This window comes from Saccopteryx bilineata, chromosome 4 (genome assembly GCF_036850765.1).
Source record: "Saccopteryx bilineata isolate mSacBil1 chromosome 4, mSacBil1_pri_phased_curated, whole genome shotgun sequence".
Lineage (NCBI taxonomy): Eukaryota > Metazoa > Chordata > Mammalia > Chiroptera > Emballonuridae > Saccopteryx > Saccopteryx bilineata.
Genome location: NC_089493.1, coordinates 42,199,502 through 42,224,688, shown reverse-complemented (window position 1 = coordinate 42,224,688; position 25,187 = coordinate 42,199,502). Strand labels below are relative to the sequence as shown.

The following is a 25,187-nucleotide window of genomic DNA, read 5'->3' as shown; positions in this document are numbered from 1 at the left end:
AGCTTGATATAACAGTAGGCATACTATATGCTGTACTCCCCCAAAAGCAGCATTATTAAAGTATTTTTTGGTTTTGCACATATATTTACTAATTTCATCCTTATAATTACCCGTGATGTGGGTAAAGCACATGTTATCTTCATTTTCAGAGCTCCAGATGGGTTAATTCATGACAAGTGATTCTGCCCTGTTTTTCCAAATCTAACAGTGTAATGATACATTATACTTAGCTCACTTGATTGTCAGTACTGACTTATATTTTCCAAAATAGCATTTGTAAAACCTTTCATTTTTCTTTAATTTTTTGAATGAAAAGTGGCTTCCAATGTACGTCTTGTATTAATATGGATTATATACTTTTTGAGCCATGCTTATGCAGTTTCTAAATGTAATGTTCTGATTTGCAAATCACTAAAATTGATTTCTTTGCTTTTGTAGATTCATCAGAGTTAGCTTCTGCTAGAAATTATCAACAACTTCTATTAGAAAATCCCCCTGTGTCAGAAAGGGTAAGCAAAAGGATTCTTAATTATGCTCATGTTAAAATTTTCAGTATTGTCAAACAATGACTTAAATTATGATTAGCAACATAAATGAAACATTTGACACACAACAACTGAACTTAAATAGTGTTTGATACATTAACCAAAAAGTCTTCCATATAAGCTGGTTTGCTCAGTGGATAGAACATTGACTCAGCATGCTGAGATCCTGGGTTCGATCCCTGGTCAGGACACACATGAAAAGTGACCATCTGCTTCTTTCCCTCCCTCTTCTTTCTCTCTCTCTTCCCCTCCTGCAGCTAGGACAGGCGTGGCCAACAGTTTTGCTCCCGGGCCAGATTAGAAAGAAAACTTTTTTCATGGGCCTGATGAAATATTAAAATTAAAAAATGTTAAATACAAAAACAATTTGTTTAAGTAAACAAAATTTTATGTAATTTGATTATGAATAAATGTGAGTGGAAAACATTTTAATATACAATATTATTTTAATAAAATATATTTTAATAAAAATATAATTATATATTGTATAAATATCCAAACTATATCACAATCAATCAAAACAATATTTAATTAATAGAACGAGCTTGAAGTGGTTATATCGCAAATAAAACAATTATTTCGTTTTACAAACAGCCTGGAAACGTTTTCAGTTATCAACTGCAGCTATTGTCTATGCTACAATGCCATTTGATTCAGCACACTTGACCACAAAATAACGAATTGTTTGACCTTGGGTGCGCACTGGCAAACTCTGCCTAAAAGAATGTGAGTTTCACATCACCACTTAATATCAAACAGTTCATATCGAGTACAGACAAGTACAAAAGTTGTAAATCTTTATAATGGAATTTTCTTTAAAAAATAAGTATTGAGAATCTGTTCAACCAATTATTAGAAGTTAACTCTAGATTAGTCACATGTGGAATTCTTTTCTGCGTATCACTATCTTCTTAAATATCTCGATTTCCAGTAATCAAAGACACTTCTGCTTCTGAGTAGCTGAGATTTTAAAGTAGCAGAGAATATTAAAAATTTAATCGCGGGCTGTATGTTGCCATGCCTGAGCTAGGGGCAAGATTGCTTTGCCATCCTCAGGTGCTGAGGATAGCTTGGTTGGTCTGACATCACACAGGGTTTGCCAGGTGGGTCCCTGTTGGAGTATATCCAGGAATCTGTCTCTCTGTCCTTTATCTCCCCTCTTCTCACTTAAAAAAAAAAAAGATAAAAAAAAGAATAAAAAGTGTCCATTGGTAGGGTAAGACCACAGGGAGAAATACTGTAACTGACAAAAAAAGATAAAACTGTTGTTATCTAAGGAAAAGTTATTTTATTTAAAAAAAATTTTTTTAATTTTCATTTTAATGAGAGAGAGAGAGAGATGAGAAGGCTCAGCTCCTCGTTGTGGCACCTTAGTTGTTCATTGATTGCTTTCTCATATGTGCCTTGACCAGGGGGTTCCAGCTGAGCCAGTGACCAGTAGCTCAAGCCAGCGACCTTGGGCTTACGCCAGCAACCTTTGGATTCAAGCCAGCGACCATGGGGTCATGTCCATGATCCTGTGCTCAGGCAAGTGACCCTGTGCTCAAGCTGGATGAGCCTGCGCACAAGCCAGCAACCTCAGTGTTTTGAACCTGGGTCCTCAGCATCCCAGGTCAAAGCTCTATCTACTGCACCAGGGCCTGGTCAGGCAGGAAAAGTTATTCTCAAGTAGGGACCTCATATAAAGGTAAAGAAACAGTAACAATATAATAAAGAAAAGTGAGGTGTGATTATACATCATACAAATTATTGTGAGGTCTCTTGTTTGTGAGGTCTCTTGTGGGGTTTTTTTTTGATGAGTCTTTAAAAAACAAAAACATGAAATTCTCATATTAACTTTTTTATTTGTAATGCTAAAAATATTTGATGATAAATAGAGTGTTTCAGTGATGAAGTCTAATTAGACTTTGATCACTAATCATAATGTATTGTCAATTTAACAACCCTATAAAGAAGAGTTTCACAATGTTTTGAAAATTGATGCTGGTAAACTAAGAATTAACTTGAAACTGTTGTCAGTTTTGCCCGACCTGTGATGGCACCAGCGTTGACTTGGAACGCTGAGTTCGAATACCTGGGCTTACCTGGTTAAGGCACATATGAGAAGCAACTACCCACCCTTTTCTCTCTCTCTCCTTTCTCTAAAATCAGTTTAAAAAAACACAAAGTCTACTGTCAGTTTTGTCAAACACTCACTAAAAATGTATACGTACGTGCTGTACTTGGTCCCCGAGTAAATGCCTAGCCTTTGGGATGGTGTTTTCTGTTTCTTTTTTGAGCAGGCCTTATTTAATGATTAATGCTATTTGAATTTCATTATTTAAATAATTCTCCAGATATATGGACACACTGTTAATGTATATTTGAGGATAAATTGGTGACATTTGTCATGAAGGTGATGAGGCAGGATTCCATTACATTGAATATAGGCTCACAGTTTGTTTTGTGTAGATTGGTCTAATGTAAAATATGCCTGCAAAACCTATTTCATTATCATTTTATCATGGACACAAACTGAAACCTCTTTACATCAGGTTTGTGTTTCGTAAATGAGTACTAAGATCCCAGTGGGGATTGACTTGGCCGTGCTTTTTAAGGAGAACTGTGAGCCTGATATGCTCACATTTATAAGAACACCTATTCATACCTATTTCTCCCTACCACCAGATGATACTATGTTCCTTTTCCTGGTTGGAGCTAATCCTTACACATGTATGGAAAGAAAATTAAAACTGTATAAGATTTTTTTGTAGAAAATACAGAAAAAAAAGGAATTCAACAACTGTTAACATTTATAATTAAATAGTATTAAAAATATTTTTTCTAGAAACCTAATGTGTTTATAGAATTTTATTTTATATATGTTCCATAATATATTTGTTCCTGCTCCTTTCATTCAACATTAAAGGTTTTTCCCCAATTTTTTATAATGTAAACAACAATGTGACGAACATGCTTGTGTATATCTTGGGTAATTTCCTTAGGATTAGTTTCTAAGTGGAAAATTACTAGATCAAAGGATATGCATACTTTTTGAAATGTTTCTAAGTTGCCTCTAGAAAGGCTTTACCCCAAAATATATTCTCTCCAGCAAGGTCATTAGTGGACTTATCTCCCCTCATTTTTACTAACACAGAATATTAAGATTAAATAAAAAATCTTTGCCATTTGACATTTAAAAGGCATCTCATAGTTTTATTTTGAATTTCTTTTATTACTGAAGCAGCAATTTTTTCATGTATATGTCCATCTATATTTATTCTTTAGTGAATTACATATTTTATGTGCTGTGCTTTTTCTAATTTGTAGGAGTTCTGTATATTAATTTCCCAGATGCCTTTACTGTATTGTTAGTTTCATTGGCTTTTTTTAAGGAAGGTAACACTTGTTATCAGCCTATAGCCTGCATCAGTTTTCTTTTTTTTTTTTCTTCTTTTTTTTGTGTGACAGAGACAAGGAGAGAGACAAAGAGAGGGACAAATAGGGACAGACAGACAGGAAGGGAGAGATTAGAAGCATCAATTCTTTCGTTGCGGTTCTTTATTCTCCTTAGTTGTTCACTGACTGCTCTCTCATACGTGCTTTGACCGGGGGACTACAGCAGAGCAAGTGACCCCTTGCTCAAGCCAGCAACCTTGGGCTCAAGCCAGCGACCTTGAGGTCATGTCTATGATCCCACGCTCAAGCCAGCAACCACACACTCAAGCTGATGAACCCATGCTCAAGCTGGCAACCTCAGGGTTTCAAACCTGGGTCCTATGAGTCTTAGTCCAATGCTCTACCCACTGTGCCACCACCTGCATCAGGCCCTGCATCAGTTTTCTTTGATAATTTTCTCTTTTTCCCTTTTCTGATGTAGCTGAAAAAAAGAAAAGGTGTATCTAAGGCAGGTGAATAGCAATGCTGAATGAACCTAGTATTTAAAAAGTCATAGTGTCGCCTGACCAGGCGGTGGCACAGTGGATAGAGTGTCATACTCTGATGTGGAGGACCCAGGTTTGAGACCCCGGGGTTGCCAGCTTGAGCGCGCGCTCATCTGGTTTGAGGAAAGCTCACCAGCTTGGACCCAAGGTCACTGGCTTGAGCAAGGGGTTACTTGGTCTGCTGTAGCCCCCCCAGTCAAGGCACATATGAGAAAGCAATCAATGAACAACTAAAATGCCACCATGAAAAATTGATGCTTCTCATCTCTTTCCCTTCCTGTCTGTCCCTATCTATCCTTCTCTCTGACTCTCTCTCTGTCCCTATAAAAAAAAAAGTCATAGTGTCTTAGCACTGAATAGAATCTTAGAAATGAAGTGGCACATGTGAACAGAAGGGTATTTGTCTGTAAGTATGACATATAGAGAAGCCTTCTGAGATCACATTATGAACTCAGTGACAAAGAGTTCTGTGATTAATTTGTGATTTTGTGCCATGCATTGGTCATCCTTATGTACTCCATTAGACTTACTGTGAATCAGATTTTCACATTTAACTGGAGCAACTGAGATGTTACATAACTTGCTCTGCTAGAAGTGGCAAATCCAGATGAGTGTGAATTTCAGGGCTTGCTTGTTAACTTACTCATTTACTTGTCTGACAGCTCACTACTCACCCGTTCACCAAATCCTTGTGTAGCTTCAAGGTACCCAAACATTGTATTGGTGCTAGGAATTAAGTATATAAAGCATGTAGTCCTGCACTCCCAAAACATGTAGTCACATGGCTAGTAAATAGTACTTGATGAATAATAAATCATAAGGTTTATTTAGCCTTTCATTTCTTTCTTTCGTATCCCAAAGGGTTTTTATAAAGATGTTGCAGTGCAAGGGTTGCCTTTGAATAAAACAGAAGAGAACAATAATCAAAAAGGTAAAGGATAAATTTGATTTTTTAAAAATTGTGATAAAATATATGTATTATAAAATTACCATTTTTTACTTTTTTTTTTTTTTTTTTTTGTATTTTCTTTTTCTGAAGCTGGAAACGGGGAGAGACAGTCAGACAGACTCCCGCATGTGAGCGACCGGGATCCACCGGCACGCCCACCAGGGGCAACGCTCTGCCCACCAGGGGGCGATGCTCTGCCCCTCCGGGGCGTCGCTCTGCTGCGACCAGAGCCACTCTAGCGCCTGGGGCAGAGGCCAAGGAGCCATCCCCAGCGCCCGGGCCATCTTTGCTCCAATGGAGCCTTGGCTGCGAGAGGGGAAGAGAGAGACAGAGAGGAAGGGGGGGGGGGTGGAGAAGCAAATGGGCGCTTCTCCTATGTGCCCTGGCCGGGAATTGAACCCGGGTCCCCCACACGCCAGGCCGACGCTCTACCACTGAGCCAACCGGCCAGGGCCCATTTTTTACTATTTTAAGTGTACAGTTCAGTGGCATTAAATACATTCATATTTTTGGGCAGCTATCAATTACAACCATCTATGTCCAGAACTTTCTCATCTTCCTCAACTGGACCTCTGTACTATTCACTGACACCAGCTCTCCATCCCCCTCCAATCCCTAGCAACTACCATTCTACTTGCTGTCTCTATGAATTTCACTGGACCTCATATAAATGGAATCTACAGCATCTGACTGTTGTGATTGACATATCAGCATATCTTCATGGTTCATCCATGTTTTTTTTGAATTACATTTTTATGTGCTGTGCTTTTACTAATTTGTAGGAGTCTTTATATTCCTAGATGCCTTCTACTGCATTGTTAGTCTCTGGCTTTTTTTAAGGAAGTTAACACTTATTATCAGCCGATAGCTTAGAAGTATTGAAATTTCCTTCAGAAGGATAAAATTTTTGAATTTTTGGATATTCATTGATTTTTCAGAAAATCATTAAAAGCCTCAGAGTTTTTTCTTGTTATTTTTGTTTTAATTAGTATTTTCTTCTAAACTAAGCCATTGATAGAATCTCTAAAATCCAGATAAGGAGTTGCAATGATAAAGGTAATTTTATTAGTACCAACCTATGCATAGGTCTGATATTAGAAACCTGTTTATAATTTTTGAATTCGAGTTTTGGATAGTCTTTAAGATAGTAGATTAAAAATATACTTTGAAAATTTTACTTAATGACATTTTTTAAAGAAGTTGGTTTTACTTTGTTTTAGAAGTTTTCTCTTTAGAATTTGAGCAAAAGTTTCCAATTTGGCCCAAGGTTTCTTTGATAGTTTCTTTCCCAGGGTCTTAGGTTTTGATTATTGTTATTTAGTCACTTGTATCTTGCCTCTTTTAAACTGTGAACTCCTAATTGCTGAAATCTTAAATATTCTTTTAGTTAAAAAAGGTATTTTTCAGTAGCTTATTGAAATTTAACACATTTTCAGGACTATGAAGTATATTTTTATGTTTTGATTTGCAGAAAATGACATCTTTATTTCTCAGTACACTGTGAGACAGAAGGATGCTCTAAGGGAAGTTTTAAAGCAGAAGTAAGTTCACTTACAGAAAATTGATGAGCCATTTCTTGTGTTTTCATGAGGTTCTCTAAAATCATCTTCACTTAGACTTTGAGTATAGGAAAAACTTTCATTTCAATGTGTGAAATATGTATTGTATGATAATGTGTATAAAGCATTAATACTTAAAAAATCCAATGAAATACATTCTGTTGCCATCCCAATTTTACAGAATTCCCATTTTACAGATGAGGAAATCAAGTCACAGAGAGATTGATTTTTTTCCTTGTCATTTAGCAGGTAGACACTAGGCTAGAGTACAAACATAGGCAGTCAGGCTTTAGAGCCTGTGCTCTTAGTCACATCACTATACTACTTGTAGCAGTAGTTGGTAGTTCCAAATACATAATGCCGATTATTTACCATTGAAGGATATTTAGACTTTTCCTGGTCAAGATCTCAGAAAGGGACAAGGTTAGTATCTGGATGGAATGAAGGGAGACCAAGGCTACTTTCCACCTAAAAATGCTCCCTTTCAACTTTGTTATTTTTTTTAAAAAATTTTATTTATTAATTTTTATTTATTTATTTATTTTTCCTTTTTCTTCTGCATTTTTCTGAAGTTGGAAACGGGGAGGCAGTCAGATAGACTCCTGCATGCTCCTGACCGGGATCCACCTGGCATGCCCACCAGGGGGCGATGCTCTGCCCATCTTGGGCGTCACTCTGTTGTGACCAGAGCCACTCTAGTGCCTGAGGCAGAAGCCATGGAGCCGTCCCCAGCGCCAGGGCCAACTTTGCTCCAATGGAGCCTTGGCTGCGGGAGGGGAAGAGAGAGACAGAGAGGAAGGAGAGGGGGAGGAGTGGAGAAGCAGATGGGCGCTTCTCCTGTGTGCCCTGGCCGGGAATCGAACCCGGGACTCCTGCACGCCAGGCCGACGCTCTACCACTGAGCCAACCGGCCAGGGCCTTTATTTATTAATTTTTAGAGAGAGGAGAGAGGGAGAGAAAGAGGAGGGAGAAGCAGGAAGCATTGACTCATAATAGTTGCTTCCTATATGTGCCTGGACCAGGCATGACTAGGGTTTCAAACCAGTGACCTCAGCATTCCAGGTCGATACTTTATCCACTGTGCCACCACAGGTCAGGCTCAACTTTATCTTAATTACCAATAAAATACAAAACCAACCCTGTCAACAGCACCATGATAAACATGAAATAATACATTCACTACTCTGGAGGCAATTTTTATTATTTTTGTCATTAGTGGGGATGGAATGAGATCCATATTCTTAGGCTCACTGTATTCTACACCTGAACCAGAGCACCATGGAAAATCTTTTAGAAAACAGGAGAAATTTTACTTTTAACTCTCACTTTATTCAGAAAGGAAATTTTATATTACTTCTGAAATTTGGCAATTAATATTACTAATAACACAATTAAATACACAAGTACTAAAATAAAAAAAATTATTCTTTTTTCACCTAGTTATCCATTGTATATTTGTTATGCTTGGGAAACACTGGACTAACAAAAATAAATACTGTCTCTAAACTACAGAAGTGTGAGCTGAGCCCACCAGGTTCACAGCTGGTTGTTCAGCCTGCAATTCCCAACATGTGGCATGGTGGTTAGGAAAGTAAGTTGGATGTTATATTGTATACTGGGGTTTTTTAATGTATAAGAAAAGGCATGAGGTGTGGTGCAGTCTCCCAAATTCTCTACTTGAACTAAAAACTGGATTACAGCTGATTCAGTTGGGCAGAAAGTCGCCAGTTTTATCCAGTTGTTCTCCAAGAGAAGTGACTGCTCGTAACCACAACAGGGATGTTATCAACTTGTCTTCAAATCAGGGCTTCCGCACTGAAATCTCTCAGACCTCTCAGGACTCGCAGACCTGAGGGAGAAGTTGTTCACAAACAAGCAGACAGGGAGAGGACTGTGAACACTTCCCTTCTTATCTCCTGACAGTAGTTAGCTCCCCGTTTTAGAATTTTTTTTTATAAAGGAAAAAAACAACAACTCTGAGACAATAATTGCAAACAGAGAATAATAGTTGAATCAGAACTATAAAGATGACTCTCATGTTGGGTTAAAAGACAGTCTGTATCTAAAGAAATACATTTCTCTGTAATCTGTGTCACTTGATTTTTAAAAAAAATGGTAGATGGAATTTGGCAAAGTGATTCTAAAATTTACCTAGAAGGACATACAGTTGAGAATATGTGCATATAAAGTTAAGAATACATACCTAGGCCCTGGCTGGTTGGCTCAGTGGTAGAGCGTTGGCCTGGTGTGCAGAAGTCCCAGGTTCGATTCCTGGCCAGGGTACACAGGAGAAGCGCCCATCTGCTTCTTCACCCCTTCCCCTCTCCTTCCTCTCTGTCTCTCTCTTCCCCTCCTGCAGCCGAGGCTCCATTGTAGCAAAGATGGCACGGGCACTGGGGATGGCTCCATGGCCTCTGCCTCAGGCACTAGAGTGGCTCTGGTCGCAACAGAGCGACACCCCAGATGGGCAGAGCATCGCCCCCTGGTGGGCATGCCAGGTGGATCCCGGTCGGGCGCATGCAGGAGTCTGTCTGACTGCCTCCTCGTTTCCAGCTTCAGAAAAAATACAAAAAAAAAAAAGAATACATACCTGTAGAATGCATACCATTTAGAATAGCTCATTTGGGAAAAACAAAAATGGAATGATGGGAAATTGGCCCTATTTGATATCATAATGTGCTGTAAAGCAGGGGTCCCCAAACTATGGCCCGCGGGCCACATGCGGCCTCCTGAGGCCATTTATCCAGCCCTCGCTGCACTTCTGGAAGGGTACCTCTTTCATTGGTGGTCAGTGAGAGGAGCATAGTTCCCATTGAAATATTGGTCAGTTTGTTGATTTAAATTTACTTGTTCTTTATTTTAAATATTGTATTTGTTCCGTTTTGTCTTTTTACTTTAAATAAGATATGTGCAGTGTGCATAGGAATTTGTTCATAGTTTTTTTTATAGTCCGGCCCTCCAACGGTCTGAGGGACAGTGAACTGGCCCCCTGTGTAAAAAGTTTGGGGACCCCTGCTGTAAAGCTATAATAATAAAAGGTAATAGACTAGAGCCTTTTAGGAATGAAGAATCTGGCCAGAGTTTCTAGAACAGGGGTCCCCAAACTATGACCTGCAGGCTGTATGTGTCCCCCTGAGGCCATTTATCCGGCCCTCGCCACACTTCCAGAAGGGGCACCTCTTTCATTGGTGGTCAGTGAGAGGAGCATAGTTCCCACTGAAATACTGGTTAGTTTGTTGATTTACATTTACTTGTTCTTTATTTCAAGTATTGTATTTGTTTCCATTTTGTTTTTTTACTTTAAAATAAGATATGTGCAGTGTGCATAGGGATTTGTTCATAGTTTTCTTTTATAGTCCGGCCCTCCAATGGTCTGAGGGACAGTGAACTGGCCCCCCGTATAAAAAGTTTGGGGACCCCTGTTCTAGAACTAGGAGAGAATGTCCTAACACTTGGCTGGACAGGTAAGCTAGGGGCAAGGTTATGAACTCCTTTTAAGAAGTTTGGATTTTAAGAGAAATGGCAAATTACTGAAAAGTTTTAAAGGCTTACTCAGGTAGCAGTATCAAAGAGAGGGTTGGGAAAGGGCTGGACTGGAGCCCAGGAAATCAATCAGCCATACATTTTTTCAGGGATATCTTTGAGAGATGGGTTAGATTAGTCCTGAATCCAGTGAGGAGTGGTGCAAGAGGGTGAGGATCATGCTGTGTTGGCGAGGAGGAGACAGAGTTGGAAGATAATTTGGAGATAGAATTGACAGGAAATGATGAATCGAGATTTTTGGCTTGTATAATGTATGGTCAGTAGTATGATTCTTTGAGAAAGGAAATCCTTAAGATAGAATCGTGGGGAGGAATAAATTTAATTTGGGTGCAGGCAGGGATTTGGGTTACCTATGAGACATACAGGTAAAAAAATTGTCAGGTAGAAAATTGAATATAAAAGTCAAGTCCCAAGAGGGAAATCCAGATTCAGAGTCATCTGTATGTAGATGGTAGGCTAAGCTCCAGAAATGGTTGCAGTGACTGTGAGAGTGTGAGAATGAGAAGAAAGATGGCCTAAGATAGGACTGAGAACTCCACACTCTTAAGAGTCATGCGGAGCTAGTAAGCTAGCCACACGCTCTACCACTGAGCCAACCAGCTAGGGCTGAAAAAGTTGTTTTAAAAAAGAGTAGGCCATGGCCGTGTGGTTGAGTGGGTAGAGTGTTGCCCTGGAGTGCTGAGGTTGAGGGTTTCAGTCCCCTGTCAGGGTATGTACAAGAAGCAACAAACGAGTGCACAGCTAAATGGAATGACTGAAGTGGAATGGTGAGTTGAAGCTTCTTTCTCTCTCAAATCATTGGGAAAAAATTTTTTTTAAAGACTAGAAGGAAATGGGAGAGTTATGTGTATTTTCCCAGTTTTTTTACACTTAGAGCTGTTTATATTTGCTACATTGAATGTTTATTAGTTTGATAATTGGAAAAAATGAAATTTAAAAGCCTATAAAGAAGTTGATGTCTAGCCTTTTAATGTTATTTCTCTTGTTGGTCAGTTAGCCTATTAATGTAGAATGAGATTTTATTTATTTATTTTTTATTTATTTATTTTTAAAAAGACTTTATTCATTTTAGACAGGAAAGAGAGAGAGAGGGAGAGAGAAGGGAGGAGCAGGAAGGATCAACTCCCATATGTGCCTTGACCAGGCAAGCCCAGGGTTCTGAACCAGTGACCTCAGCATTCCAGGTCGATGCTTTATCTACTGCGCTACCACAGGTCAGGCAGAATGAGATTTTAAAGGGTAGGTTGTATTCAGGTTTCAGACAGAAATGAGAGGAAATATCTGAATTATGTTTTCCTAGTACACTACTCAGTCAGTTAAATATACCTGTATGAGCACCTGCTCTGTGCTTAGCTCTTTGATAGTTGCTATTGGTTATTGAAGAAGTTCCCTTCCCCCTGTCTCTACCCCAGATGGAGGAATAAGTAAATAGAACTCATAGGAGACAGCATTGCGTTTGAGATATTATTAAACTGTTCTGTACAGATATTTAAACCATGGCATGGCTGACTGATGACTGTCAAGTGTCAGTTGTGTGATATAGGTGATAAAAATAAAAGGAGTTATTGAAAGGAGAGGTCAAGAGGAAGTGTTATAAGGATAGGCTTATTTAAAAAGGTGAGACTGACGTTGGATCTTAAAGAAGGAGAAGGTTATATATAAGGGGGGGAAGGTTGAGAGAATGGAATGAGCAAAAGCATGGAGTCAGCTGTGGGAGTGGAGTGGATTTTTGTGAATAGGAAACAGGAATTTGTGAATACGCAGGAAGCTACGGCAGGGCCAGAGGATGAAGAAATTAGCCTATTCATTTGCCTATAAGGAACAATTTTAGATTTTGAATGGTTGCAAAATATTTGTGGGAAGGCCCTGGCCGGTTGGCTCAGTGCTAGAGCATCGGCCTGGTGTGTAGAAGTCCTGGGTTCGATTCCCGGCCAGGGCACACAGGAGAAGCGCCCATCTGCTTCTCCATCCCTCCCCCTCTCCTTCCTCTCTGTCTCTCTCTTCCCCTACCGCAGCTGAGGCTCCATTGGAGCAAAGATGGCCCGGTCGCTGGGGATGGCTCCTTGGCCTCTGCCCCAGGCGCTAGAGTGGCTCTGGTTGCAACAGAGCGACGCCCCAGAGGGGCAGAGCATTGCCCCTGGTGGGCAGAGTATCGCCCCCTGGTGGGCATGCCGGGTGAATCGCGGTCGGGCGCATGCGGGGAGTCTGACTGTCTCTCCCCGTTTCCAGCTTCAGAAAAATACAAAAAAAAAAAAAAAAAAAAAAAATATATATATATATATATATATATATATATATATATATATATATATATATATATGTGTGTGTGGGAAGTTTTTAAACAAATAAAAACTGGAAGAATGAAAAGAGTTGGCAAGAGGTGATCAAGTATTTTTCACTGGAGAGGGAGAAGTAATAAGGCAGTGGTGCTGTTCTGAGAGAGAAGGCTAAGTGTCCTGGGAAGATGGCTGGGAACAGCCCTTAACAGCTCTTACCAGTTCTGTGACTTTGATCAACTAAATCCCATTACCTCTGGGGAGCTCGATTTCTTCATCTGCAAAATCAGGAAATTAGAATAGATTGCCTACTGTGTTCCTTCTGCTTCTGTAATTCTGTGACAATGTTTCTGCAATTGTGATGAAATAATGAACAAACAACCTTGATGACTCAGGTGGGTATGAGAAGGTTAAGCAGAAGATAGAGAAGCCAAGATAACTTCAAAATTTTGTGACAGAGAAAAATGATACTCTTGTAGAAATGCGGAAATATCAAAGAGGAGTAAGTTGGAGAGCTGTGTCTGCTTTAAAAAATCGAGGGGGAACGTCCTGCATCTGAGGATGGAGTGCATTCCTGCTGGTCTTAGATTCTTTTACTTGGGACTTTGGCAGTGGTGTGGATCATTGTCTTCCATGGGCTAAATATAGAGCAAAATTGACCAGTCTTATTTTTAGTATTTAATGAAAGGCCTAATTGCAAATAATGTATATATTTTCTGGGCTCATTTATTTTTCTTTCTTATTATATTTATTAAGGTGACATTGGTTAATAAAATTATATGTATAAGTTTCAAGTGTACTGTGGTGTGATCAGTTAGTGCATCTGGCTGTCAGCTGAAAGGTTGGTGGTTTGAGCCCACCCGGGGATATTCCCCCCTGCGTTGTTATCCCAACTGCAGGAAAGCCACATTTGGTGGACTCTTTTTTAATTCAGGCTGTTTAATAATGCTTTGTGCCCATTTTAATTAATTGTGTGACATTTTAATATTAATGCAAAATGAGCTACAATTCAAAAAACTTTTTCAGCAGTTTAACAGTCCTTGGGTTGTCTTCCTTTGGGACTAAAACTTGGTACTTGAATTCTTAGAGCCTTTTTCTGTTTTAAATTTGTACTTTATGATTATGGGGGTCCTTGGGTTATGACATAGTTCCGTTCCTACAATAGTGATGTAACCCAAATTTTTGGTGTAGGTCGAAGCACACCCTAGCCTAAGTCACTTACCTATCCTAACACAGTTATAAAATCATAATCTAGAACATAAAAACACAACTAAGCTACAGAAAAAGAATACTGCGTGTTCTTCTGCAGCATACAACCTAAGTTGTTTGCCCACATAGTCCATAAGTACTGTGTGGCATATGATGGCATAAGCCGAAACACTCATGTCTCAATTTTTTACAGTTTTTATGGAAGTGAGAATCGTAAACTCGAAACATCGTATGTCAAGACTGTCTAGCCAAGGACCCCATATATATCTTTGTAATTGTGCTATGTCTCTTTCTCATGTGTAAGTCTTACTTTCTGAAATATCACTGCCTTTGAGAAATGATTTTCTTTCTTTAGTGTTTAGTGACCTAAGCCTTAGTAGATTTCACTAACCAAATGCCTGAAAGATGTGATAAGGAAATTGCATCTTTCTTGGTTAAAAAAACCAAGAAAACCCATTGTCAGCAGATTACCACTGTAGCTGTTTCTTGAAATGGTTCAAGGTAGCTTACTGAATATATTTTTATTCCCTTTTTATTTACAGATCTCAGAGCATGCCTGTTTTTAAGGAAGTAAAGGTGCAGCTTTTAGAGGATGCAGGCGCAGAAAAGGATGCTGTTGCTCTGGAGACCAGAACTTCACCCAGTGGCATTGATTCTGCTACAACTGTGGCCGCAGCGACTGCTGCCGCCATTGCAACAGCAGCTCCACTGATAAAAGTATAATTTCTCCCTAAATATTCATTCCTGACTACTTTGTAGAATGTGAAAATACTTATTAGGAACTGATTCTATAAATGATTGTGTTCAATATCTTTTGTGGTATTTCTGTTCATGCCATTTTTAAGGTGTTCAATTGTTGTGTTTCTAGGTTAGGGACAGTCTAGTTGCTCTCAATTTGAAGTAAGTTACTTGTGTGTGGTGGTGCATTAGCTCCCGAGAGTTGGAAGACTTACCCCCTGGTTGCTGTGCAAATGCTAGAGAACCCAAGACTTTCCCAGTTTTTAGCACTGAAAAGATTTCATCTTGGGAACCCTCAGTCCTGGCCACCCAGGACAGCCAGCCATTCTTATTTTAGAGCTAGAGGGAACCTTACAAATCATCTATGCCAACGCCCTCTGTTTGTAAATGAGAAAATTGAGCAACAGGCCAGAGTAGCACAAAGTCCCAGAGCTAATAGGTGACAGAGCCAAGACTAGAAGTCCAGGCTGCTGACCTAACTCAGCCTGAGATTAATGAAGTACCAAAAACTACTTTGTTCTGCTATTTCCTTCTTTTTAATTTCCATTTAAATATTTTATTTCTGGCATTATAAAACTTATGTGGCAGACTTTTCCTTTTTTTTAATGAGAGGAAAGATCTACTTAAGGATAGCTATGTTGTGCCTTTTATTTCTGTGAGAGAGATTTAGAAGGTAGAAATCTGGTTTGATCATTTTTCAATAGCAATTGCTTTAAATAACCTTTCCAGTAGTTGAGCATATTTTTGATATCTTCTGATATTTTTATTGTCTTAGGTGCAGAGTGATTTGGAGGCAAAGGTCAATTCTGTTACAGAATTGCTTAATAAATTACAGGAGACTGATAAACAGTTACAGCGTGTTACAGAGCAGCACACGAGCATTCAGAATAAACATGAGAAACTACATTGTCATGATCATGAAAAGCAAATGAGTGTGTTTATGGAGCAGCACATCAGGCATCTTGAAAAACTACAGCAGCAACAGATAGATATTCAGGTATCTATAACGAAGCCAGCACACACCCCATGGTCTTTTATCACTTGGATCTCTAATCTAATATTCATTGACAATTATAATAGCTCATTTGATTGTAACAGTTTTAGTTCTTAAATAATGACTGCTTATTCATCATTCTTCCCCTCTATGTGGAGAACTCTGCATGTTCTAGTTAAAACGTCACTAGTTTTATAAGACCTCTTTTGTGATATTTCTGTTCATACTATTTTTAAGGGTTTATACCAGATTGCAATCATTTATTCCATCAGTGTTTCTGAGCCTGGGAATGGGTATCAGCATCACTTGGAGAGCTTTATAAAAATACACTTTCAGTACCTCACAGATCCTGAGACAGCAGGACTGAGGTGGGATCTGGGAATCAAAAGCTCTGTAATCATTCTAAAGCACTTGAACCAATTGAGCCATGGCTGTGGGAGAAGAGATAGAGAGAGAGAGAGAGAAAGGGAAGGGGGAAGGGGTAGAGAAGCAGATGGTCACTTCTCTGTGCCCTGACTGGGAATTGAATCTGGGACATCCACATGCTGAGCTAATGCTCTACCACTGAGCCAACTGGCCAGGGCCTTCTGGTTTCTTGATCCTTGATTTATTTACCTGGAAAATACTGTGTTTTTTTGTTTGTTTGTTTTTGTTCAGAACATTTGAAAAGCACATTGATTTCTTAAAGAGAAGGTCCTACTTTTCTGTCTGCCATTCATCCATCCTTTTATTAATAATCCATAATTTATTGAATTTCAAATTTTGAAAGAATGAAATCTTTGCTGGTTCAGACGTTTTATTTATAAAGCTTATAATTACAGAAAACTAAAGTTTCAGTGACATGTAGGTTTATTAGTAGTTCAATAAATGCTTAATGAAATGAAATTTATTGAGTTCCATCTATTTTATATAGAGAAATCTCTATACATCTATAAGAATTCTGTAATACTATGAATGTTTTTAGGTTTCTCTTTACTCTGCATAAAACTTTTGAAATCAGTATTATTAGGTAAGATACTTATACATTTCTGATATCTTAATAAGCAGTGCCATAAACAGTTATGCTATAGTTTCCATTTATATATAAGTGCATATATATACAAATTAGGGGACCAGGGAACATGCAGATACTCCAGTACTTTCAGCCTTTTGTATAGTGCATTTTCACCAATGAAATAAAAGTTGGTTTTGTATCTATTTGCATAATAGAACTTTGTTTGACTTGTTGTTTGCTTTTATGGTGTTCTTGTTTAATAAAAAAAACCCAGCCTGACCAGGCAGTGGCGCAGTGGATAGAGCGTTAGACTGGGATGTGGAAGGACCCAGGTTCAAGACCCTGAGGTCGCCAGCTTGAGCGCGGGCTCATCTGGCTTGAGCAAAAGCTCACCAGCTTGGACCCAGGGTCGCTGGCTCCAGCAAGGGGTTATTCAGTCTGCTGAAGGCCTGCGGTCAAGGCACATATGAGAAAGCAATCAATGAACAACTAAGAAGTCGTAACGTGCAATGAAAAACTAATGATTGATGCTTCTCATCTCTCTGTTCCTGTCTGTCTGTCCCTGTCTATCCCTCTGACTCTCTCTCTGTCTTTGTAAGAAAAAAACAAAACAAAAAAACCCAAATGCTTCTTTTTTTATTGCTTCATATTCATTTTGAAATATCCCCTAATTTTTGTGAGCAGTATATTATTTCTGCTATTAAGTATGGCTACTATTTGAGTGCTTACCAGGAATGGTTTTTAAACCTTTACTTTAAACAAAATTATCCAGAATATAAAGGACGAAATGTTTTGGTTTTAAATTATCTGTTTTAAAGAAAGTTCCTCTTTCTTCTGGTCATCTCCTCACTTGTTTCGGTGTCTCCTGAGTCATCCCTGAATTAGAAAAAAAGAAACCGAGGTTTAGAATGGTTAAATAAAATGATCAAGGTCACACCACAGAGCCAGACTGAATCCAGACCTTTATGATACTGTATCCTTCTAGTGTCATCACTGCTACAGTGGATAGTTGCATGAAATATGAGAATAGACCAGATCTGATGCACTGAAGGTAGTTTGGGTTTTTTGTTTTGTTTTGTTTTTCTTTTTTTACAGAGACAGAGAGAGACTCAGAGAGAGGGATAGACAGGGACAGACAGACAGAAATGGAGAGATGAGAAGCGTCAATCATTAGTTTTTTGTTGCGCGTTGCAACACCTTAGTTGTTCATTGATTGCTTTCTCATATGTGCCTTGACCGTGGGGCTACAGCAGACCGAGTAACCCCTTGCTCAAGCCAGCGACCTTGGGCTCAAGCTGGTGAGCCTTGCTCAAACCAGATGAGCCTGCGCTCAAGCTGGTGACCTTGGGGTCTTGAACCTTGGTCCTCTGCATTCCAGTCTGACGCTCTGTCCACTGTGCCACCACCTGGTCAGGCTAGTTTGGTTTTGATATTCATGTAATATATATCTTTTCATTGTTTATTGAACTTAATGAATTGTTTTAAGTCCTCTAATAAGTTTCCATTTATTTTGTCATCTAACTCTTTCAAATGGAATTTGAAATTAATAAAATAATTTTCTTCTAGACTAATTTTATTAGTGCTGCGCTCAAGACTAGTAGCTTTCAGCCTGTTACTGTGCCTCCTCCTAGAGCAGTGGAAAACTGTTCTATTAAACCGGACTCTTCGAATCTTGGTAGCAGTAATTTATCTTCACATCATAACACATTTGGTTCCAAACAAGGTAAAAATATTGTAGTTCTCTATAAATTAAAAATGTCAGCTATAAACTTTCTTTTTTTTTTTTTTCAAGTGAGAGTAGGGGAGATAGAGAGACAGACCCCACATGTGTCCCGACCAAGATCTACCTGGCAGCCCCATATGGGGCCATGCTCACAACTGAGCTATTTTTAGCACCTGAGGCAGAGGCTCGATGGAGCTATCCTCAGTGCCCAGGGCCAACATGCTCGATTCAATTGAGCCATGTCTGCGGGAAGAGAAGAGAGAGAGAGAAAGTGAGAGAGGGGGGAGGGGAAAAATAACATACAGATCCATGTAATACAGTATCCCCAACATTTGGTTTGTTAGTACATTGTTGCATGCCATACATATTAAAGATTCCTCATAATTGTTAGGTGCTTTACATTTTACAGCAAGTGAATGGTCCTTACAGAACTATTGTGAAGTAATATGAGTCACTTTTAAGTTGCGCAGTGAGGAAGATGAAGGACAGATGACTTGCCTGGTCAAGGTCATCTGGCTTGAGAGTAAGAGTTGGAGCTACTGCCAGAACTTAGGTGTCAGTATGACCCAGCCTTGTGCTTTCTATTTTTAAAATGAGAAAATTAAAAATTCAAGGTAAACTTTATATTTTCCTATGCTTTTTCTTGGGCAAACATCATTTTTATGTTCCTATAGTTGTAGCATAAATACAATTCATACTACTACTTTACTAGCATGTCAGAAGTATTTCTCATGTTTACACAATTATTTTTTCAATATTAATTTTAAATGACTAAAGGATAATCTGTTGAGTGTTTAGTACTTCCTATACTTAGTGTCAGATGGTCTTACCAGTTTTTGTTTCTAGCACTGAATATTATCATACTGATTTTTTCTTGTTTTGTTAGCTATAAGTGTAAAATATTTATCATCTGTATTTCTTTTGATTTCTAGTGAGGACGAAGTTATTTCTATGTACTTGTTAATAATTTGTATTTCCTGTATAAGTTTTGGGTTTATTTTTATAATAGAGGGAAGAGTAATACTCTGCAATTTAAATTTCTTAAAAAGTAAGTCATATATATATATATATATATATATATATATATTTTTTTTTTAAAGCACCTTCAAGAGTGGTTGAAGATACGGGCTTTGATAAACAGAAATCTTTTTTGGAGATACCAGCACCTCGCAGGTTTGCTCCTATACCTGTTTCAAAGGATGACAGGATATCAAAGCGGGAAAATCCTGTGAAAGAAAAAGAAAATATGGAGATAGCAGGCCGTGCAGGTAATAAAGCAATTATTATTAGCACACACTACTTTTATTAGACCTATATCAAATTAAGAACCGATTAACACATTCAGTATTTATAATTTTCTAATGTGCCTCGTAATTATAGTGAGCTCTCTATTTTTAATATTTTTCTTTAAAAGATACTGGGCAACTCATCAAGCTGTAGATTCTTCATAGAAGGCATAGTTATATGCTTATAAGTATATATTCTGATCGTCTTTTACAAGTTATTACTAATACCTTTAATGAACAAATTTTGCTTTTAATAAATAAATAATGTTCTGATCATTTTAGAGCATGTTTTCTTACATGGTTTTTAGGTATGAATTTCAATAATAAATCTCAGAAATTTAACATTTAGTACTCTGTTCAGTTGGAAAAAGTGTTCATATCTTAACTTTTATAAATCACAGAAATAATTAAGCCCCTTAAATATAGCCCTTCTAGTAAAAGTAAGTGAAAATGTTAAGTATAAGTTTTATACTTGGAATAAATTAAAACGCATTTAAGTCTTGTCTTGGACACATTTAAGGAGTTTTATGGAATTCTTAAAATAATAAAATCTTAAAAAAAAACTTTACCAAAAAAGTTATGCAGTCTCATTAAAGATGAGGCTAGAAAGGGGGGTGGGCATTGGGGAGTAGGGGGCAAGGGGGATGTTGAGGGGAACACGGTGGTGGGGGGGTGTATTCGGTGGGATACTTGAATCTATGTAAACACAATAAATTTAAATCAATAAAAAAAAAGATGAGGCTAGAGAAGATTCAACTAATAGTTGCTATGAAGAAAAACTTCTCTTTCAAATTCCTTTTTTTCTGTGATGGAAATAAATTCAAGCCTAAACTTTTATTCACATAGATTTCATGAGTTATAAAATTTAGTTTTATTTGATGACTATATTTATAGCCTACATTATAGAGTGCATTGAGTTGATTATCATCATGAGAAGCTACTTAGTATAAATATATGTAAAATGTTATATAAAGGAGGAATGAATTAGTACTTGAAAAATGATATTACATAAATATTTCTCTTACTGTAGGAACTGTGGGACTATTGGAACAAATTTTGAATAATCAAGATTCTTTGACAAGAATAAGTGAATCTTCAGACAAAACCTCACTAACGAGGTCAAAAATAGGATGGAATTCTGAGAGGACAGACAGGTAAAAATGAGAGATTGGAATTGAAAAGAGCTTTGTTTATATTTCTAAAGTTTCTTTAGGAATGTTAATAAATTTTTAACATTGCTTTTAAAAACTATCTTAGATTTAGGAGCTATTTTCTGCTGTTAATATATCTTCATGCTTTTCTGTAATGTAGTTAGAAAATGAATACATTGAATTTTTTCAAAATGCAGATTATTAATTTCTAATGAATATATATTATTCATTTTGATGAAATGCTACTGGAGATTTGCTTCAAAAATAACCCAATGTAGGGTAAAGGAAACGGAGTTGGAAGTATAAATGAAATGAGGACAGCCATGAGTGAATGGTTACTATAGTTAAGTAAGGGTTTATATGGAAGTCATTATATTCTTTCTATATTTGTGTATATTTCAAATTTTACATGAAAAAATTTTAAATCAAATAAATCTAGGCCATAATAATTTTATTTATTTTGAATGTCATGAAAACTATAACAATAAAAACTAAATGAACCACATTCTGAAGTAAATTCATGTGGATACACCGTATATTTTAGTTCATTTAAATTTAATATAATTACCGGCCCTGGCCGGTTGGCTCAGCGGTAGAGCGTCGGCCTAGCGTGCAGAGGACCCGGGTTCAATTCCCGGCCAGGGCACACAGGAGAAGCGCCCATTTGCTTCTCCGCCCCTCCGCTGCACTTTCCTCTCTGTCTCTCTCTTCCCCTCCCGCAGCCAAGGCTCCATTGGAGCAAAGATGGCCCGGGCGCTGGGGATGGCTCTGTGGCCTCTGCCTCAGGCGCTAGAGTGGCTCTGGTCGCAACATGGCGACGCCCAGGATGGGCAGAGCATCGCCCCCTGGTGGGCAGAGCGTCGCCCCCTGGTGGTCGTGCCGGGTGGATCCCGGTCGGGCGCATGCGGGAGTCTGTCTGACTGTCTCTCCCTGTTTCCAGCTTCAGAAAAATGGAAAAAAAAAAAAAATTTAATATAATTACCAATAAGGTAAAGTTAATGTCTGCCATGTTGCTGTATGTTTTCTATTTGTCTTAGGTCTTTTCTTACCCTACCTTTCCTACAAAATGACTTTTTTTTGTATTAAGTAAGTGTTTTCTAGTATAACATTTTAATTCCCTTGCTTTTCTTTTACTATATTTTTTGTTATTTTCTTAGTGATTGCAATAGGGATTACAGTTGAATCAATAGGATTCAAAAACTTTGCTCCACTATAGCTTTATTCCTTCCCCCTTTCTATTATTTCATACAGATTATATCTTTATACATTATAAGCCTATCTATACAGTTTGATAATTATTGCATTATGTAGTTGTCTTTTAAATCAGATAAGAAAAGAAAAGGCTTATAAACAAAAATACATTTTATACTTTCTTTTATATCTACTTTTCCTTTACCAGTACTCTATTTCTTTACATGGATTTGAGTTAGTGTCTAGTGTCCTTTTATTCCCCTCTGAGCAACTTCCTTTAGTATTTCATGTAAGGTAGATTTACTAGTGATGAATTCTCTCAGTTTGTTTCTCTGGAATGTCTTAATTTCTTTTTTTTTAAACTTTTATTACACTTTTTATTTTTTTATTATTTTTAAAAATTTATTTTTTTACAGAGACAGAAAGTGAGTCAGAGAGAGGGAGAGACAGGGACAGACAGGAACGGAGAGAGATGAGAAGCATCAATCATTAGTTTTTCATTGTGCGTTGCAACACCTTAGTTGTTCATTGATTGCTTTCTCATATGTGCCTTGACCGTGGGCCTTCAGCAGACTGAGTAACCCCTTGCTGGAGCCAGCGACCTTGGGTTCAAGCTGGTGGGCTTTTGCTCAAACCAGATGAGCCTGTGCTCAAGCTGGGTGACCTTGAGGTCTCGAACCTGGGTCCTTCTGCATCCCAGTCTGACACTCTATCCACTGTGCCACCGCCTGGTCAGGCTTTTTTTTTTAACTTTTAAAGGATAGTTTTGTTGGATGTAGAATTTTGGGTTTCTTTCTTTTTCTTTCAGCACTTTTTTTTTTTAATTTTTTTTTTTTTTTTTTCCATTTTTCTGAAGCTGGAAACAGGGAGAGACAGTCAGACAGACTCCCGCATGCGCCCGACCGGGATCCACCTGGCACGCCCACCAGGGGGCGACACTCTGCCCACCAGGGGGCGATGCTCTGCCCATCCTGGGCGTCGCCATGTTGCAACCAGAGCCACTCTAGCGCCTGAGGCAGAGGCCACAGAGCCATCCCCAGCGCCCGGGCCATCTTTGCTCCAATGGAGCCTTGGCTGCGGGAGGGGAAGAGAGAGACAGAGAGGAAAGCGCGGCGGAGGGGTGGAGAAGCAAATGGACGCTTCTCCTGTGTGCCCTGGCCGGGAATCGAACCCGGGTCCTCTGCACGCTAGGCCGACGCTCTACCGCTGAGCCAACCGGCCAGGGCCTCTTTCAGCACTTTGAATATGTCATCTCACTGCCTTCTGGACTCTGGTTTCTAATGAGAAGTAAATTGTTAATCTTACTGAGGAATCTTTGTATATGACAAGTCACTTTTCTCTCACTGCTTTCAAGATTCTCCCTGTGTCTTAGGTTTTGACAGTTTGAAAATGGTGTGTCTAAGTATGGCTCTGTGAGCTCATTCTACTTGGAGTTTGTTGAGCTTCTTGGATGAGTGGATTAATATTCACTAATTTGGGGAAGTTTTTGGCCATTATATTCTCATCTAGTTAAATGGTGCACATAACCTTTCACTTATCTCCTAAGACGGAGTTGTATGTTGGTATGCTGGTTGATTGATGTCCCAGAGCTCTCTGAGGGTCTTCATTTTTTTTGTTTTTTTTCTGTTTTTCAGGCTGTCAGGTAAATTTTACATTTCAGTTATTGTATTTTACAACTCCAGAATTTGTACTTTTTAATAGTTTTTATCTTTATAGCTATTTTCTGTTTGTTGAAACTTTGTTATACTTCCCTTTACCTTTTGAACTTGGTTTCCCTTAGTAATAGCTAATTTATAGCCTTTGTCTAATAAGTCTGATATTAGGGGTTCCTCAAGGACCGTTTCTGTTGACTATCCTTTTTTTCCTGTGTCTGAGTTTATCCAGCTTTCCTGTTTCTTTTTGTGTCTCACAACTTTCTGTTGAAAATTTAGCATTTAAAAAAATATATATATATATATTTTTTTATGAAGCTGGAAACAGGGAGGCAGTCAGACAGATCCCCGCATGCACCGACCGGGATCCACCCGGCACGCCCACCAGGGGACGATGCTCTGCCCATCTGGGGCGTCGCTCCGTTGCAACCAGAGCCACTCTAGCACCTGGGGCAGAGGCCATGGAGCCATCCCCAGTGCCCGGGCCATCTTTTGCTCCAGTGGAGCCTCGGCTGCAGGAGGGGAAGAGAGAGACAGAGAGGAAGGAGAGGGGGAGGGGTGGAGAAGCAGATGGGCGCCCCTCCTGTGTGCCCTGGCCGGGAATCGAACCCGGGACTTCCGCACGCCAGGCTGACGCTCTACCACTGAGCCAACCAGCCAGGGCCTAGCATTTAAAATAGTTTAATGTGGCAACTCTGGAAATTAGATTCTTCCACCTCTCTCTTCCTAACATTAGTTGATGTTCCTGATGCTCTTTCCTGGACTTATTCTGAAAAGTCTGTGTTCTTTGTCACATGCAGCAAGTCTCTGTTTGGTTAGCTAATGTCTGCCAATGACTGGAAAGAGATTTCCTTAACTCCCTTGAATGTTTAAGTCTCCCTTTGTCTGCCAAGCAGGGTGTGTTATAGAGCACAACTTCAGTGCTCTGGCAGTTTATGCATCTCTGTTAGCCTTAACTTCTTACTTGCACAAAGTCTATATTCAGCCAGAAATGAGAGGTTAGTTCCCTCTCAGGTCTTTCTTGGGCATGTGCACATATCCCTGTATGTGCACGTGACACTCTAGATCCCCAATAATGTGTTGGAACTTTTTAACGGTACATAATGGACATCTCATTCCTTAGATTTTTAGTTTATTGGCAACTCTTTTGTTTACCTGAGCTGACATGGCCACCTCAGGCAGTTAAGATGTTGAATAATTGCCACTGTTTTTGAAAAATGACCTGGGGATAGGGTTTCTCACTGACCTAGCTCTGACTCAAGTCAAATAAAGAGGAACCTTGTGAATGGGACTTTTAGAGGTGCTCCAAACCTGTTCTGCCCTTCTGCCGTTTTTAGTGGTTGTGAGGCTCTTGTTTTTCAAGGCTACCACTGAGTTGGGGAAAGGGCAATAGGAATGGGACAAGTTAAAAATGCCACAGATTTCTCTGTTCTTACTGAGAATCAGCCATTTTC

At 38.8% G+C, this 25,187-nt stretch overlaps 1 protein-coding gene across 10 annotated transcripts in view; it reads left to right on the top strand.

Moving 5' to 3' along the window:
* The window catches only part of KIAA0586 (KIAA0586 ortholog), a 116,021-nt gene that overhangs the window by 1,321 nt on the left and 89,513 nt on the right, over positions 1–25,187 (top strand). For 5 of the 10 annotated variants that reach the window (XM_066274249.1, XM_066274246.1, XM_066274247.1 and 2 more), the window contains exons 3-10: positions 439–509; positions 5,330–5,399; positions 6,889–6,958; positions 14,547–14,721; positions 15,518–15,739; positions 18,297–18,453; positions 19,554–19,721; positions 20,770–20,893. In XM_066274249.1, coding sequence (XP_066130346.1) covers positions 439–509; positions 5,330–5,399; positions 6,889–6,958; positions 14,547–14,721; positions 15,518–15,739; positions 18,297–18,453; positions 19,554–19,721; positions 20,770–20,893 — 1,057 coding nt within the window. Of the gene's footprint in view, positions 1–438; positions 510–1,957; positions 2,073–5,329; positions 5,400–6,888; positions 6,959–14,216; positions 14,304–14,546; positions 14,722–15,517; positions 15,740–18,296; positions 18,454–19,553; positions 19,722–20,769; positions 20,894–25,187 lie in introns of those variants that run through there. The other 5 variants (XM_066274251.1, XM_066274252.1, XM_066274254.1 and 2 more) reach the window with 5 other exon arrangements.